Source organism: Balaenoptera physalus (genome assembly GCF_965194825.1).
Source record: "Balaenoptera physalus genome assembly, chromosome: 7".
In the NCBI taxonomy this organism is placed as follows: domain Eukaryota; kingdom Metazoa; phylum Chordata; class Mammalia; order Artiodactyla; family Balaenopteridae; genus Balaenoptera; species Balaenoptera physalus.
Window position 1 is genome coordinate 107928579 of NC_138886.1, and position 17455 is coordinate 107946033.

At 57.2% G+C, this 17455-nt stretch overlaps 1 protein-coding gene across 11 annotated transcripts in view; it reads right to left on the minus strand.

Moving 5' to 3' along the window:
- BIN3 (bridging integrator 3) overlaps positions 1–17455 on the minus strand; it is a 45239-nt gene that overhangs the window by 2248 nt on the left and 25536 nt on the right. For 2 of the 11 annotated variants that reach the window (XR_014266075.1, XM_082470723.1), the window contains exons 3-8: positions 12311–12351; positions 11837–11946; positions 9192–9328; positions 8237–8277; positions 1499–1640; positions 1151–1285 (exon numbers count right to left, since the gene is read on the minus strand). Coding sequence is in view for 9 of the 11 variants with exons in the window: in XM_082470723.1 (XP_082326849.1) it covers positions 1151–1285; positions 1499–1640; positions 8237–8277; positions 9192–9328; positions 11837–11946; positions 12311–12351 (606 nt within the window). In the remaining 2 variants the exon portion in view is untranslated. The other 9 variants (XR_014266076.1, XM_082470731.1, XM_082470729.1 and 6 more) reach the window with 9 other exon arrangements.

Below are 17455 nucleotides of genomic sequence, written 5' to 3' on the forward strand. Positions count from 1 at the left end.
AAGCGTGGGAACCTTCACGTCCCTATGCACGTAGCTCTCTGCCTCGTTTTCCCTGAGCCCCTGGGGACACGGTCACTAACAAGTCCCGGCTCCAACATCAATCCTGCTCAGGGGTCCTGATCCCAAGTGTCCTGATCCCATGATTCCCATGGGGTTTGGTGTTCTCTGAAGACGCAGGCTCGAGGCAGGAATCGGGCTTTTCCTGGCTATCTGTGATTGTGGACTCTGCAAGAACGAGAGTGCCCACTGGAGGGCGCCAGACACCCAGGCCCAGCGCCGAGGCGGGCTGGAGGCAGACGGGGACATGTTGAGCCTTCAGCTTTGTTACCTGGTGGGGAAGGTGGCAGAATGCTGAGCACCTGCAGTCACCTGGCGGTGGGGGGGGGGGGTCCCACGTGGAGAAGACCTCTTGGTTTTGGCACCTCAACCTTTTCTCTTTTACAGATGGGGAGAATACTCCCTGCTAAGGGCTTGAAGAACATGGGGGAGGGGGAAGGAGGGCAGGAGCCACACTTTGTCTCTACACCTCTGAGTAGCAGGAGGCATGGGATCTCGGCCCCAGTGCTTCCGCGGTGCACGTGTCCACCCGTGCCCAAGCCGAGTGGGCCTGCCTTTCCGCTGGAAGATGCAACACGGCCTGGCACCCAGGCGGGGGCCCTGAGCATGGCTCTCGCCGAGGTTTAGGGACCCCTCCAAGGGTCGCTAAAAGTCAAGACACCCCCTAGTCTTCCACCAAAAGAGAACGACTAACTAGGGAGGGGAGGGGGTGCAGGGTCCTCGGAAAAAGGCCTTCACCTGTGGCCCCTGTCCCTGACCTGCCCATCAGGGTGAGGCGCTGGGGGTGCGGCCTGGTCTCCTCCTGCTGCTCGTGGAGAGAGAACTTCAGCAAAGAACTCTTGGACGACAAGGGACCTCGTGCGAAAGTTGGGATTAACCAGAGCAGCGGAGGAACAGAAACAGAAATTCCAGCCCACAACCAGGGCGCCCTGCATTCCTCCCTCGGGGGCGGGGCTGGGGGCAGAGAGTGGCTGAGCCCCGCTTCTGGTGTGGGGAGCAGGGCGGGGCTGGCATGAGGTGGGCCTCCAGAGCCCGCGACTGCCTCCCGAGGGGAGAAGTGTTGGGCCATCCTGTGGGCTGGCAGCGGCCTCACCTGTGCGCGGATCAGGGACTCAAAGCTGGGCTGGAAGTAGTCCAGTCGGCTGCTGTAGAACCGCGGCATCTCATCCAGGAGCTGCTTGTTCTTGGCCTCAAAGTCATCCCGCACGGGCCGAAGCTCTTCTCGGGCCTGAGGGGCAAGACCCTGGGTGTCACAGCTCTCGCTGGCTCATCCAGCTTCCTGACTGGGGCACGGGGGACGGGGTGGGGGTGGAGGTGGTGTGTGTGTGTGTGTATGGCGGGGGTTCAGGACATCTGGTGTCTTGGCCCCTGGGTGAAGGAGGAACCTGCTTGGTGGGACCACGCGGCCCCCTGTCCAGCCCCAGCCCCTTCTCCCCGGTACCTGGTGGAGTTTGGCCAGCACCGGCCCTGTCTTCTCCTTCTCCTCGTACTTCTCCACCTTGGCCTGCAACCTCCTGTAGTCCTGCAAGGCCTGCTCCCGCCGTTTCACCGCCATGTTGAGGCTCGGGAAGACACTGCCAAACCTGTCGGACGCAGCGGGTTGGAGACGGGCCTGTTCCTGGAGCTGCAGGCTGGCAGCTCATCCCTCATTCAGAAATACGTATCGAGCGCCCACCAAGCGCCAGACTCTGTTCTAGATCTTGGGGATCTTGTTGTGAACAAGATAGACGGGGCCCTGGCCTTGGTGGGGCACAGGCTGAGAATGTCGCCTCGGGGTAAGGCCAGGGGAAGGAAGACAGGGTAAGGGTGGCTCCGCTGACCTGGGTAAGACTCAGCAGGTCACGCACGCATGATGCCACTGACGCTGCCACTGCCCTTTAGCCCCCACCCCACATTTCAGAGACCTGTGCTACAGCATGGAGGAGCTGAAGACTCCTTGGAGTCTTTTTTTAAATTTTTTGACCTGGTACAAAAAGATTAAGGTTCTATTAATTAGCATCAGGCATCTCAGAAGAAACAAAAGACAGATGAGCTAGCAGAGCCAGGAGAGCTCTCTGGACAATCCCGAAGGAACAGGGGTGGACAGAGCTCAGGAAGCCATTTGAGCAGATGGAGGCAGCACCCCTTGGGAGTGGGCCCGGACCCGGGGGTGTTCCGGGAGCTAGGCCAAGGGCAGCCGCTCTGAGGGCTGGTATCAGAAAAGCTGGGAGATCAAGCTTCTGTCCAACATCTTCCGTTAAAAAAGTGAAAAAACTGAGATCAGGGAGATGACACGACTTGTCCAAGGTCACAATTAGGTAGTGACAGTCCAGCAGATAACTCCAGCGTCCCAGCCCTCCCTCTGGCACCTCCCTACCACCTCATGCTGCCAACAGCAGGTGACAGACCTGCAACCGAAACCTACTCCCGTATTACTCAGCCATTAAAAACGAGTGAAGTGATGCCATTTGCAGCAAGAATGGATGGACCTGGAGATTATGATACTAAGTGAAGTAAGCCAGACATAGAAAGACAAGTATCGTATGATATCACTTATATGTAGAATCTAAAATATGACACAAATGAACTTATTTACAAAACAGAAACAGACTCACAGACATAGAAAACAAACTTGCGGTCACCAAAGGGGAAAAGAGGGGGGGAGGGATGAATGATAAATTAGGAGTTTGGGATTAACAGATACACACTGCTATATATAAAACAGATGAGCAACAAGGTCCTACTATATAGCCCAGGGAACTATATTCAATATCTTATAATCACCTATAACAGAAAAGAATCTGAAGAAGAATACATATATATATACATACACATATACATACGCACGTATACACACCTGTATATATACATATATATACACACCTGTATATATACATATATATACATGTATATACATGTGTATATATATCTATAACTATATATAAAAAACGGAATCACTTTGCTGTACACCCGAAACTAAGACAACCTTGTAAATCGACTATACTCCAATAAAATGACGACAAGCTACTCCCAGCCTTTTCTACCAACTCTGCCGGAAAAACAGGAATCCTCATGTTCTACTGTTGAAACGGCCAAACCGTCAAACCAAATGTTTGAGGAAAACGATGGGAGGAGCTCTTCCTGCCCCACCAGGACTAAAAGAACCACAGGGCAATGCTAGGGTGGCTGTTCAGAAAAAGCAGCGGCAGAGGCTCTGGCATTCCTGGCACCGTGGGCATAACCTTTGTGACTAGGATCCTCTTTGACTGGAAAGGGCAACGCAGTCTTGGGGTGGACCCAGGGCAGGACCGCATCCCAGGCAGGAATGCTGCATTCTCCTTGACTAACGAGTGTGGGAGGAGGCCAGGCCGGCCTGCAAGCAGGTTTTCTGGAACTGGACAGAAGATGGGGCAGCCTCCTTGAACACAAAGCCCAAGGGGCTGGAGCATCTACCTCGCAGCTGGGAGCCCGAGTGGCCGGTGGAGCTCCGGCCTCAAGCCGAGGTGACGGCGCAGTGGTTATTCGGGGGGGTTGCGAAGCACACAGAGGGAGACCCAGGACCAGGAGCAGAGTTGGTTCTTCCCAGAGCAACTCAGAGAAGATGAAAGATGGGGTAGGAAAAAGCCTCAACAAATCAAGAGTCCAGGAGCTTCCCTGGTGGCGCAGTGGTTGAGAATCTGCCTGCTAATGCAGGGGACACGGGTTCAAGCCCTGGTCTGGGAAGATCCCACATGCCACGGAGCAACTAAGCCCGTGAGCCACAACTACTGAGCCCGCGCGCCTGGAGCCTGTGCTCCGCAACGGGAGAGGCCGCGACAGTGAGAGGCCCGCGCACCGCCATGAAGAGTGGCCCCCGCTCGCCGCAACTGGAGAAAGCCCTCGCACAGAAACGAAGACCCAACACAGCCAAAAATAAATAAATAAATAAATAAATCAATCAAGAGTCCACGTGACACAAGAGTAATGAACACCTCTGCCAGAGAACAGAGGATAGAAACTTGACTGACGCATAATGCCCCAAACAAAGCTATAGGCCCAGGCAGCAGAGTTTGATGAAACAGATAGAAAGGCCACTAAAGCAGATTCTTCTCACTTTCTGGGTGTCCGTAATGGGCTCACTACGTAGCTGGAGATGCTAACGCGGGCCAGACCACCCACGCTTCTCTGAAGCCTCAGTCGCAGGCCCCTGTGCACTGCAATCAAATCAACACCTGAATGACTGCTCTGCCGGGCAGAAGACGCAGGCCTACTTGGTGCTCTGCAAACTGGACCAGCCACCCCCAAGACACAAGGTCCCCCTGGGGTAGGGCTGAACACGCCTGGGACGGCTGAGACCCTCCGGGGGAGCTGGACTCACTTCACTGCTTTTGCCTCAGGCAGTGCTATGACGGGGTCTCAGATGCTGGGTGAGCCCCTCTCCCTCCTGGCGGAGAGGCATGTGGCTCAGGGGGGCAGGTGCACTTGGGCCTGGGAAGCCGCCATGCCACCTCCGCCTGCCCCCCAACTGGACGAGGGCTGCCAGCAGCCACCCCGATTCTCTTGTGCGCAACACCCGCGGCTCGGGTGGCCCCGGCGCCCCGGCCTCCGCTCCCCCTTGCTGGCTGCCTGGGAGGTGCTGGGTGGGGGTGGGCTCAGCGACAGGCCAAGGACGAGGCAGGCGGGGAGCGGCAGGCAGAGTTTCCTCGCCTCTGCTGGGGAGCCATCCCGTCCTGGGGAGGAGGGCAGCACGAGTAAGGAAGGAACGTGTGGGGTGTTCTACAGCTCAGCACGGGTGTCAGCCCCGCGGGTGGTCAAGCAGCTCTCGATACTCTGACCCCGGCAGCACTTGGACCAGTGCTCCTGACCCTCTTCCCCCCGTTGTCCACTGGGCTTTATCTCCAGGGCCAGGGTCAGGTACAACGGCAAGGCTGACTACCACATGCTGGGACTGGGCTGACCTACAGAGGATGCAGAAATCCAGCCCCAGGGCAGGTCCTGAGCCGAGGGGGAGAAGGCATGGATCCAGGGCTGACCGATTTCCAGGCAACCTCAGGGGACGGGTGTGTCCACAGGACACTACCTTCAGCCTTCCGGAAGCAAGGCCACGTATCCTCTGGGGGGAGGAAGCGGCTGCTCTGTGAGGCCCAAGGGAAACTTTCTTCAGCACGCTGACTTCCACCTCCCACGGCAGACAGCACCCTCAGCTGAACCCAGAGGCCGCGGAGGGCTCAGCTCCATGTCCGCGCTGCCGAGGGACGTGACTCCTTGGGCCCTGGGCCTCGGAACCACCGGGGTAGGTGTCATGCCCTTCTCACAGTAAAGCAGGGAAGCTAAGGTCAGGCAGGGGAGATGAGGCAGTGTAATCAGAGGTAGCTGACAAAAGGGGGGCGGGGACCAGAACTCTGTAATCCCTGGCTCAGGTCACTGCCCCGCTGAGGCCACACCGCCTCGTTTTCCACTTAGAAGTAACAGGAAGAACTCTGCCAGTTCCACGTGCCGGGGGGTATAAACACCAGGGTGCTGTTCGGGAAAAGGGGCTCTTGGCAGCAGACACCCCTCCTCGTGTGGGGTGTTTTAGTGCTCCCCCTACCTTCTCGTCAGGGCAGGGAAGCTGCAGGGAGGCAAGGACAAGCATAGGCTGGTCCCCAGAGCCCGGGCCCCTCCCAGACATGCCCCTGGGACCCGACAGGGTACCTGCTGGCTTGACCTGACAAGGATGGGGTGATCCAGCTCTCCCTGGGGCACCAAGTCTGCACTTTTATGGGGCTGCCATGAAGGAGCAAGGCTGCGGGCCCAGAGCCTCTCTGCTCAGTGCCCGGCATCCCCCTGATAATTAGTGGTGAGGGGCACATGGGAGCCCCTGGGCCAGGACCCCAGGAGGGACTCTGCCCTCCACATACAGCGCCACTCCAGCCCACGATACCTCCCTCTCCGCTCAGGGAAGTGCCCGGCTCTGCCATTTCGAGAGTTCAGCTCCGCTCCCGCTTCCGCAGAAGGGGAAGAGACTTGGAGGCACAGGCCTGGCCCGTTCAGGGTTCTTTCTCCCCACTCCACTGCACTGCCCCGCCTCGGCCGTTATCGTTCTGGTCCGTTTCTCGGGGGACGCCGCATGGCTTCTGCGCTACATCCTAAGCTCCTAAAGTTTGAATCGCAGAGAAGGGAGGACACGGCTGGGCCTACCCCAGGCGCTCCTGAAGCTCGGCCCGTTTCTTGCCTGCCCTAAGGTGGCACAGCAAATGGCTGGCTCCTCAGGGTAAGCGTGGGGTGAAGAGGCAGCGAGAGGCGGAGGGAAAGGGGGAGGGAGGGAGGCTGGCTGGGAGGTGGGCTGCGAGCAGCCGGCCCTGGTGGGGAATGCCTGCCATTCCTCAATCTGTGCCCACACAGCCGGGATCTTCCACCCACCAGGAAAGGGAAATTGAAAGCATCCCCATCCCACCATGTGAACACGGCCCAGAGACTGGGGGATTAGAGGCCGAGCCCCCTGGGGGGAGGCCGGGGGCGGTCGGGTGGCCATGTGGCAATGTTCCTCATCAGAGGACAGGAAAGCTGCAGTTTCCTGTTTCCGGTGCTGGGGTCCCTGGGAGCTTCTCTCCTGGCAAGAGGCGGCAACAGGCAGTGCTGGGTTTATGTGGTTGGGGGAGATCGCATGTCGGCCACGGGATGCAGAGAAGCCAGCCGGGTAGGCAGGCAGGCAGGCCTGGGGGGGCTCGGGCAGAGGTCAGCGGATCTGCTGCGGAGATGGTGCCCATCCCCTCGGCCACTCACCCACCTTCCTGGCAGGTGGTGGGTGGCTGGAGTGGTGGGAAGCAGCCGGGATTTCTCTCCATTTGGCTCCAGAAGCCAGGCATCAGATTTCAAGCCCGCCTCGGTGGTGGTGAAATCAAGGCGGAAGTCAGTCCCCCAGTTCTCTGGGCCGGTGTCCCCTGCCTAGCTCGGCCGGCCGTGGGTGTCCACGGCAGCCTCCGTGGCAGCCCCTGGGACCCCCGTGGGCAGGGTCTGCTCGGCTCGGGGTCCTTCCCACCCAGCTCTGAACCCTCAGGCCTGGAGACAGGGTCACAGAGCTACAAGCAGCGGAGCTCCTTCCGACGCCTCCCTCCTGAGCTACTGGCTTCCTAAGCACCCTGCTCCTCACATGACCCTGCGACCTGGGGCCGAGCAGGGGCTGGGGACAGGGGCCCAGGGCAGGAGTGGGGAGAAATCCCTGCGGGCCAGGTTCTGCCTGCCCTCCACGGCTGAGCCTCCAGACAGCCCAGCTTAGAAAGAGCTTTCCCTAACCCCACCCCTTGGACCTGAACAGGGAACAAGAGCTCAACAACCTGAACACCAGGGGCCAGAGGATCAAAACCTGCTCTCTTCATCGCCCTCCGGGCCCTGATCCAGGCCTCATGGTAATTAGCACAGCCTCATTACCCAGGTCCTGGTGAGGCAACTGCCAGGGACCACCACGGAAGAGGTAATAAAGTGCAGCTGCTGGGCTGGAGCGGGAGCCTCTCTAGGCCGGAGCCGAGCTGGGAGAGGCCAGGGAGGAAGATGAAGTGATTCGGGAGCTTCAAGGCAATGTTCCTGCCTGTCTCCCGCCCAGCGCCGCCCCCCCTAGGGGACTCGGGGAATAGTCCTGTCTGATCACTGACCAGAGCCTGCTGGACAGAAGATGAGTCTCACAGAAGAATTTCTGACCCTGGCAGGTCATGAGTCGGGGGACCTTCCAAGGCGGGACCCTGCTGCAGCGCCCTTCCCCGTGTGAGGCCCCCCCAGCCACCCCCCCGCGCCCCCCCCACCTCGGCTTCAAAAGCCGAGTGTGGCAGGCAGCTGCTTCTCCCAACCCGGCTGAGCGAGATGAAAGGCCTCACTCATCTCCGTGGAGGCCCGGCCAAGATCTCTGCTAGCTTAACTCCACAAGTCCTGGTCCCACTGGTTCTCGGTCAGGAACAAAGGGACAATGGCAGAATGACCACAGGAGCGCCGGCCGGCCACCGTGGAGGATCAGACAGGCCCTGCCGCCACTGAGCGTGCCTGGCCAGGCGGGTGCTCTGGAGCTACCGGGAGGGTCAACGCCAGGGCCACAGATCAGGGAGCCGGTGTCCCCTGGAGGCTCCTGTCCACCCCGTGTGAGTCTCGGGACAGGCTGCCAGAAATGATATTCGGTCCCCAAGTGGCTGGTTGACCTGCCTTTCCAGCAACTGCCCTCAGGCCTGTGGTCCCCCCGATGACCTTTACTCACTTTTTTAAGGGTTCAATCACAGTCTTTTGTATCTGGTTCACCTGTCAAAAGAAAAACCCGATGGCGTCAAAACTGGGGGGAAGCCAGGGCTTCCCTGGTGGTGCAGGGGTTAAGAATCTGCCTGCCAATGCAGGGAACACGGGTTTGAGCCCTGGTCCGGGAAGATCCCACATGCCACGGAGCAACTAAGCCCAGGTGCCACAACTACTGAGGTGCCACAACTACTAGAGCTTGCAAGCCACAACTACTGAGCTCGCGTGCCACAACTACTGAGGCCCACGTGCCTAGAGCCCGTGCTCCGCAACAAGAGAAGCCACCGCAATGAGAAGCCCGTGCACTGCAACGAAGAGTGGCCCCCTGCTCGCCACAACTAGAGAAAGCCCGCGAGCAGCAATGAAGACCTGACGCAGCCAAAAATAAATTAAAAAAAAAACCAAACAAAAACTGGGGGGAAGCCAGACTCTTCCCAAAAGGGGAGGCTCCAAGTTCCTGAGAAGAGAAAGGGGACAGGACAGGGGTACCCCGAGAGCCCCAGGCAGGGAGGAGACACCCCTAACTGCCGCTGGAGCGAGGCAGAGATGACAACCAGGGAGCCTGAAGGGTGACAAGGGAGCCTGAAGGGTGACAAGGAGCACCGGCCTTGTCCCAGGTCAGTTCTCATCCTGTGAAGCCGACGATGGCCTTGCTCAGTGAGGAGGCTGGGCGGGCAAGTCTGAGGGGCTACAGGAATGGGTGGGCAGAGCTGGCCTGAGTCTCCCTCGTGGCCTCACGTGAGTGACGTGAGCTCGTGGGAGCCACGGGAAGCAGCCGGTGCGGGGGCAGGGCGGCCAGGCGAGAGCTCACAGGGCTGGGACACGCAGGTGTCCAGAGAGGAGACCAAGCACCGATAAGGACTCCATGCGGCGCTCCACCCAGACAGAAGCCTCGAGGAGGGGGAGACAAAGACCCCAGTCACCTTTTCCTGGTTGAAGGCATCCATCCGCTTCATGGCCGTGTCCAGGGCTGTCACCATGTTCAGAAAGTCCTGGTCTTGCTCGCAGAGGGGATTGGAGAGCAAGTCTAAGGATATCTTCACAGCAGATTTGGACATGGCTGTAAGAAGTCAAAGCTCAGTGAACCAATGACAGGGCAGGCTTCAAGGTCTTGTCCTCAGGACTCCCTGTCGTCCTTGGGGCCAGAGGCCTGTACCCGGACGACCTCCATATCCATGGCCACAGGCCATAAACTACACAGTACCCCAGAGGCACAAGACACCAGTCCTTATGGTGTAATGTGCATTTCTGATGCTGCTCTGGGTAATTCTTTTGAGCAGATTTACCTGTTGCCATGACTTATTTTCCAAACTCTGGATTATAACAGAATCATCTGGGTGGGAAGCTGTAAGGAATACATTATTTCTAGCTCCAAAGATTTATTTCAGTAAGCCTAGAATCCAGGAATATGCATTAAAAAAAAAAAAAAATTCTCCAGGCGGTTTGGACGTGAAGCTTGGTTTGGGGCTCCCTCACAGAAAGAGTAACATGGTATCTACGCCAGAGAGGCAAACCTACTGTACAGCTAGAGACAAGATTTTAGGCTTTCAATAACTCAGCTTTGCCACAGATGACACCCAAAGAATGGGTGTGTTCCAATAAAACTGTATTGACAAAACTAGGCCGGATTTGGTGTGGCGAGGCAACCTGTTGGCAGCTTTGGAGTTCTTGGTCCCATGAGAGTTTTCAGGCCTCCATTACCAGCAAACGAAATCCTAGAGGGGCAGGAAAGGCTGGAGAAGGGCCTTGTGTGCCCCACAGTGTCTGTACCAGTTTCAGGGGCTCACGGGAAAACGTGTTTTCGATCTATTTCTTATTATTTTATGTCATTAAATTTAAGATGCTATTACCTGTAAGACCATTATTGCGTAAGCCGTGAAGCAAACAAATGCTGCCCATGAAACCGGAGCACACCGCTAAGTGCCGCATGCCTTGATTTCTCTTGAATCTGGGGGTGTGCTGCAGTCCCCTAGCAAAAGGGCAAACTATGAGAGAAGACTGGGACTGTAAACTTCCCAGAGGTGCTGGCGCGACGGAGGGAAAAACCCTCTTAAAAAAAAGTAAAGTGACTTTGTAGGCTTAGGAGCAAACTCACGTGTAATTTGACTGGATTATGAAACGGTCACAGACTGCATAATTAAAAGATAGAAAACAAGGACAAAACTGGAAATGTTTTTGAAAAATTTCTTCCCCTAATTTTTTTTTTAGTAGTTGAGGGAAAACCCCCCAAAAGTCAGGGGTTGGGAGGGAAGACTTCCTTCCCAATTTTCCTTTTCTTTCCTAACGCCTCCACATCTTCACGCCGATGTCTCTTTGCTAGAACCATCTGAAGTCAATGAACGGCGAGTGTCTGCGGGGCGGCCCTTCGTCCGGGAGCCCCACCCCGAGACATCACCGGCCTGCGTGAACAGAGCAGGGCGCCGTGGCCTCCACTCTCCTCTAGGGCAGCTCACATCCCTGTTCTACCTCTACAGGGACAGGGGAGGGGCATGGTCAGACCAGCACAAACCAGGAGGCTGGCGGGCTTCGTACCTTAGGGAGCCCAAGAGTCTTGGACCCCACGTGGGTCTCTAGAGCCCTAACACAACCTGGGAGTGCAGGGGTCGACAAGGACCTGGCAGGGTCTGGTCATGCCTACTGGATCTTACTTTGGACCCACAGCTTTGGATGTGAGATCCTGTCCAGGCAGCAGCTCAGGAGTTTCCAAGACCAGGAAAGGTATAATTTGATCCCCCCCGACTGTGTGGAGCAGTGGTTCTCAAAGTGGGGTCCCCAAGCCTCACCCAGACCTGATGAATCAGAGAGTCTCGGGGTGGGCCGGGCGACCCACACTGCAGCGGGCCCTCACTGACTCTGATGCACCAGCCAACAGTGTGCGAGGCTCTCTGGCCTGGACGGGGGGATGCAGGCTTTGGGATGGGCGAGGGCACCACAGTTTCAGGAGGGCTTCCGCTGCCCAGACTCCACTTCTGACTCGGGACAGCAGCGGCCAGAAATCCTAGGTGCCAGGGGGCACCCGTTTGTCCTGATTTCCTTGTTAAAAACCTACACTCTCTACAGCCAGACTCCAGTTCATGGATCCCTGACATTCTGTCCCTTCTGTTCACGCTCTGAGAGTGCAGCTGTGTGGAGAAGCAGGAAGGAACAGAAGCACAGGCCACAGCATTTCCCTACTAGGAAGACAGCGGGGAGCCACAACGAAAGATGGAATCCAGGCAACTCAGAACTCACCACAAAACAAATAACGGACAGACTGAAAATCAGACCCGTGGCTCGCTACACACAGTCTGGAGACGCCGGGGTCAGAAGCAGGGGCGGTCGTGGACAGAACCCCCCCCCCCCGCCCCCGCCGTCCTCTGGAGGAGCAGTGGCGGGAGGCTCCGGGGCGCAGACCACGGGAGCTGCCCTCCACCCGCCAGCGGTGGCTGCTGCTGCCCCAGGGAATGCAGGGAGTGGTGATCTGCTAAGTGAAGGGTGACCTCAAGCCGCTTCTCAGGGACATCTGCGGGGCGCCTACTAAGGGCACTTCCTTCTGAGCCAAAAGGGACTGAGCGAGGAGGGCGTCCACCTCTGCCCCTCCCCCGTCCAGGCCGGGCACGGGGGATGGGCCGCCTACCCAGGTCAGCGTCCGTGCTCTTCTTCATGTCCTTCTGCAGCCGCTTGGTCTGCTCCTCCAGCCTGCAAGGCAGGGGCACGGGCCTGGGGACCTGGCATCACCCACCTGCTTCTGCCCCCGTTCTGCCCGTCCCCCTGAGCCGAGCCCCACGCGACACTCAGGTCGCCTGCCAGGAGGAGGAAGGGCCTGCTCTGCGCAGATGTCCCCACTGACTGAAGGGCCACCGCGAGCTGGCGCGAGGCACCCAAAGGCTACGAGTTCACGACTGTCACAGAGCCACCACCCCGGGGGAGAATTCCTGGCAGGTGGTGAGCTGAGCTGCCCTCGGCTCCCAGGGTGAGCGGATGAGGCAGCCCGGGGAAGGGGGCTCTTTTCCTTCTCGGAGCAGCCCCCTCCCTGCCCTCCCTTCTGGGGGTTGACACTCACTGCTGGAGTTTTCCATACTCCCTTTCAAAGTCTCTTTCCACCTGTAAGGGAAGCGATAACTCAGTCACTGGAGGAATGACGGCAGGCTGGAGAAAACCTGTCACCTACGAAACTCCCTCCCCGCCCCCCCCCGCTCCCCCTTCTGCAGAAAACACCACCATCCACTCCACACAGGGGCCAGCACACCGTTCGTGACACAGAAGCCCTGTGTTCCCAAATTAATTAAGTGTTTCATTTAGGTCAAAGGACGCCCCTCCCAGAAAGGGCCAGCCAGGCAGGTACCAGCAGATCCCGGCTCTGTTCTTCCACCGCAGGGAGCGAGGCTGGGCTGTGCTCCCTCCCCTCCCCTGCGGGGTCTGGGTAAGGGGCTCAGAGTGTGATGGAAACTCATCATCGGGGAAGAGGCAGGGCACGGAGGAAAGCGGGTGGGCTGGAGTCCGGTCCTGTCCCTGCCGCTTAGCAGCTCTGGGGCTGGAACGGGTCACCTCCCCTCCCGGTCCTGGTTTCCTCATAGGTCCAGAACCTGCTACGTTCAGGGTGGATCAAGAAAGACCAGGTATCCCCGCTCTGTGCGCTGGGATGCAGCCATCACAGATATTATTATCGACTCAGGCAAGGCTCTCTAAATTCTGGATGAGTTATCAGATTTCCCTGATATTTAGACCGAGTGGGTGTGCACCCTGACCCCAGTTCTTCGGCCTACAAGGCAGGTGAAGTCAGGAAAGTCACTTGCACTTCTAGAGCCTGAATCTCCCCATCTGTAAAGTGGGGCCCAGGCAACGGTCTCAGGAGAGTGGTCTGTGGAGTCCTGATGTCTGAGGGCCGATAGGAGGACGGAGCCCCCGCCTCTGCTTTGTCCTCTTCCAAGGAGGCCGAGCAGCTCCCTGCATGGCTCGTTGAGGCACCACACGCTCCCATGACCGGTTTCTCCTCCATCACTCACCTGGCAGGCAGGTGCACTGACGGCCTTCACCGCACTGAGGTCACTGGGACAGAGGGGGAGTCACCTGAGCAAGGTCACACCACCAGTAAGCGGCTGGCCTGGGGTCTGAACACGGGCCAGGCGGCCTGCCTCCCAGGCCTGTGCCCTTTACCGTCATTCTACCTAAGGGGGAAAAGCTCTGGCTGATGAACGAAAGCCATGACCTATGAGAGCACCTTCCTGGCGGTTGCCCCGAGACTCCCGCCAGGCAGAGCAGTAAATCCTGACTATCACAGGCTGGAGGTGAAGGAGTGTGAATCTGCAGTGATCACCAAAGCCCCGCTGCGCCTCACCAGGAGTCTTCTAAAACCCCACTGGCCTCGTGCTCCAGGTTTGGATTAAGGTAAATTTGACAGTCGTAGACTGGCAGAACATTATTCAGGCCAATTATTTCACGAAATAAATGAGAATGCCACCCAGAGGGGGGAAGTGATTTACATCAGGACACAGAGCTAGTGTGTGGCAAAGCAGGGCTAGAATTCAGACTCTTAATCCAGGCCTTTTTTTTTTTTTTTAAACTGCATTCATTAATCCCACAAACATTTATTGAGCACCGATTAAGTGTAATGCATTCTGCCAGGTGCCAGGGATACACTGGTGAATAAAACAGACATGGGGGCTTCCCTGGTGGCACAGTGGTTGCGAGTCCGCCTGCCAATGCAGGGGACACAGGTTTGAGCCCTGGTCCGGGAAGATCCCAGGTGCCTCGAAGCAACTAAGCCCGTGCGCCACACCTACTGAAGCCTGCGCACCTAGAGCCCGTGCTCCACAACACAAGGAAAGCCACCACAATGAGAAGCCCACGCGCCACAACGAAGAGTAGCCCCCGCTTGCCACAACTAGAGAAAGCCTGTGCGCAGCAATGAAGACCCAACACAGCCAAAAATAAATAATTAAAAAAAAAACCAAAACAGACACAGGCCTTGGTCGGGAGATCAAAAGAACAAACACACACGTGACAGGGGGCTGTGGGGAGCCCCATGGAGGGCAAGGAAGGGCCCAGTGAGGCCTGACGCAGAGGCCCTACTTAGCATCCGACCTCAGGGCTTGACAACGGGGCTCTCTTGCATGGAGATGGCTCGCCTTCCTCATTTGAACTGTAGAACTTAGAAGCAGAAACACATGGTCTTCCCCTTACATTATGATCCTAACATCTGGGACCTTCCACAAAGTTGTGAAGTAAAATTCATACTGGGAATTCCCTGGCAGTCCAGTGGTTAGGACTCCGCATTCTCACTGACGAGGGCCCGGGTTCAGTCCCTGGTCCGGGAACTAAGATCCCAAAGCCATGTGGTGCAGCTAAATCAATCAATCAATCAATCACTGGTGCCCTAGCCTCCTGCCCTACAGTCTTCTCCTCTCTTTTCAACAGACCCACTCTTTCTCCATCTGGGAACCCAACATTTTTATCCTCACCTTTTGTATGACCCACCAAAAGATTCTCTCAAGAAAAAATTCATAATTCACTCCCGCTAAAGTGCATGTGCCTGATAAAAGTTTAAAGTGCTACCTAAGTCGGGGGATTTGTAGCTGGACAGGAATCGGAGTCTTAGCTGAAGGTCTGAACAGCTGCTGGTGCGACGTCGGATGGGAGATTTGTTCTGGAGCAAATGGGCCTCGCCCTGCCCTTTGGAGTCCGCGCTGAAGTTAGTCTAGTCCTTTTTCCAACAGCGCCCGGGGGAAGGTGGTGGAGGGGAGCGAGCGGACAGAAGATATGAACTCTGATACTAGATGAGGAGCTTTAGAAACATTTCCAACATTTTGAGCCTCGGTTTCTTTCCTAATAAAATGGGATAGTTTCACTTGGTCTCAGCCCATGGGAATTTCAGGTGGCTGACGAGGCAGTGGGCCAGCATCAGGCTTGCTGGCTTGTTTGCAGGATTAACGAGCAGTATGTGTGGAGCACAGAGCACAGCGCCCGGCTTACACACGGGGTCTCCCTGCTCCCCTCCACTGGGGTGGTGAGGGGACCGGGAGTCTGAGGAGGCAGACCGGTCTGTGACCCTCTGGCACAGAGCACTCGGTCAGCTGGCAGGTGGGGTAAAGCCTGGGCCCTGTGCCTGGGGCCACAGAGGGGCCTCCCTCCGCTGGACACGTCTCCTTTCTTACTTTGTAGGATGTGACAGCTGAGCTGAGTCTTTACGTCGCACAAGTATTTTTTCTGCCGAAAAGATGAAGTTGAAATTAAGGATGCCTTGGCCGGGGTCCAGCTCTCCTGAAGACCAAGAGCAGAGGGCAGGTGCCCTGGGGTGGGGGGGGTGGGCGAGAGGGGAGGCGAGGGCCAGGCTCCCCTCGCTCTCTTGCGCAATCCCCAGCGTGCTGTGTGGGATGTCAGGGAACACCTGGTCTCCCGGGCTGCCACTGTTGGGACTTGCACAGAGAAGGACCGCAGGTTTCCAACTGGCTGAGGAGAAACTCGGGGTCTCACACTGGAAGCGGAGAAGTGTGTCGGGGTGGGAGCTTGAGTCTTCTGCTCTCCCAGCTCAAGGACATCTGACAGCCTAAGAGAAGGTCAAGAACGCTTCACCTCTTTTGTCGGTAGCCAGCTGGGGTTGCTTCCATAGCTCACTGCTCCTGAGGTCTCTCTCCTCCCCAGGGGAAAGATCTGAGAGGCACAGCACCGGGATTCTAGGCCCTCAGACAACGGCTGAGGGGATCAAGGGACACACTGGAGCCTCATTCCAAGGTATATCCGTGCAGAGGGAAGGAGCCAAATACAAAAGATCTGAACATCTTTGGATGCTTGATGCCTTTGCCAAAAAGGCAACTGGACCCCAGTCAACAATGCAAGTGTAAACACATGTGCACGACTGTCAGCAGGTCAGGGTGGGCTGGGTCAGGCTGGCGAGGTCAGTGCAGGGAGGATCAAGCACCGAGACCACCTCAGCAACCCCTGCATTCTCGGAGGCTCAGGGTGGCAGGAGGGGCCGTGCTGCTCACAGCTTGTCCCCAGGGCCTAGGTCAGGCTGCCACATGGCAGGAGCTCGGTGGTTGTTAAGTGAACAGTGGGCTGAGTTCCCACCCACTCACACTCATGGTGAAGGGAAGAGGGAGGCCAGCAGGCAGGGCCAGGCTCTAATCCCGGGGCTAAGCTGAGCCAGATCGGATCTGAGGCAGAGCGAGTCCTGTGCCTTCTGAGAAGCTCCTCTTCCAGGGCGGCTCAGGGTGGAGAGCGGCCTGCCTTTGGTTTGTTACAAAGTGTCCCTCCACTTTGCACATGAAAACCCTTCTCAAGTGAAGGCGCGACCTGCCGGGACTCCCATCTGCCTTGACCTTCCAGAGTGCCTGCCTAGCTGGGAATCTAGGTGTGTGCGAGACCCAGGGAAACCCTTGCTTCAATATGCGGTCTTCCATCATCCCGGCTGCAGAGGGAGGTGCAGCTTCTCTTTGCCGTACCAAGATGCTCCAGCTCCTTTATGAGCTGGGGCAGCGGGAGGGGGCTAAGCAGAAGGTTAGGACAGGGAAGTGGGGGAGTGTCTGTCCTTCCATTTCAGCCCCAGTGGCCAGCCCCTGCAGAGAACACGCCCTTCCAGCCAAAGCCTTGACAATACTGGAATCTGTGTTAATAACCTGGGCACAGCAGAATGGGGAGGGCAAACGCACAATGCTTTCTTTGTGTCCGACGGTTGGGTGCCTTGAGCCAGAAACCTCCTGAAACTCCCTGAAGATAACATGAGCTTTTCTTCCCATGACAGGGGTGCCACGACTTCCAATAACCCAGGCAGCCGCATCTGCTCCCCTCCCCGAGAGTGCCTGGACAGGAAAAGTAGAGTGTGTTACCCATGTTTGGGGGCAGCTGCCAGAGATGCTGAGACAACTGCACAGCCTTGGCCTGTTTGGGGGCCAGGAGGGGGCTTGTGGCGGGGAGGGTAGTGAGACTCCGAAGAGGCAGGGTCTTGCTACATAGACTTCAGTGCCTCTGCGGAGTTGAGGAAGCAAAGGACTCTATTCCTCGTGAGAGATCAAAGGCCCAGCCTACCATTTCATTGTACTGGGGAATCCGGCTGCTTGGGACAGGCTGGGTCCTTGGTGGTTTATTAAGAGTCAAATCAGCTATCTTCTCATAATGCAGTTAATATTTACTGAGGGCTCACTACGTGCCAGGCACTGTGCTAAGTGCTTCATATGCATTATCTCATGTAAGACGCATAATATTTACATCA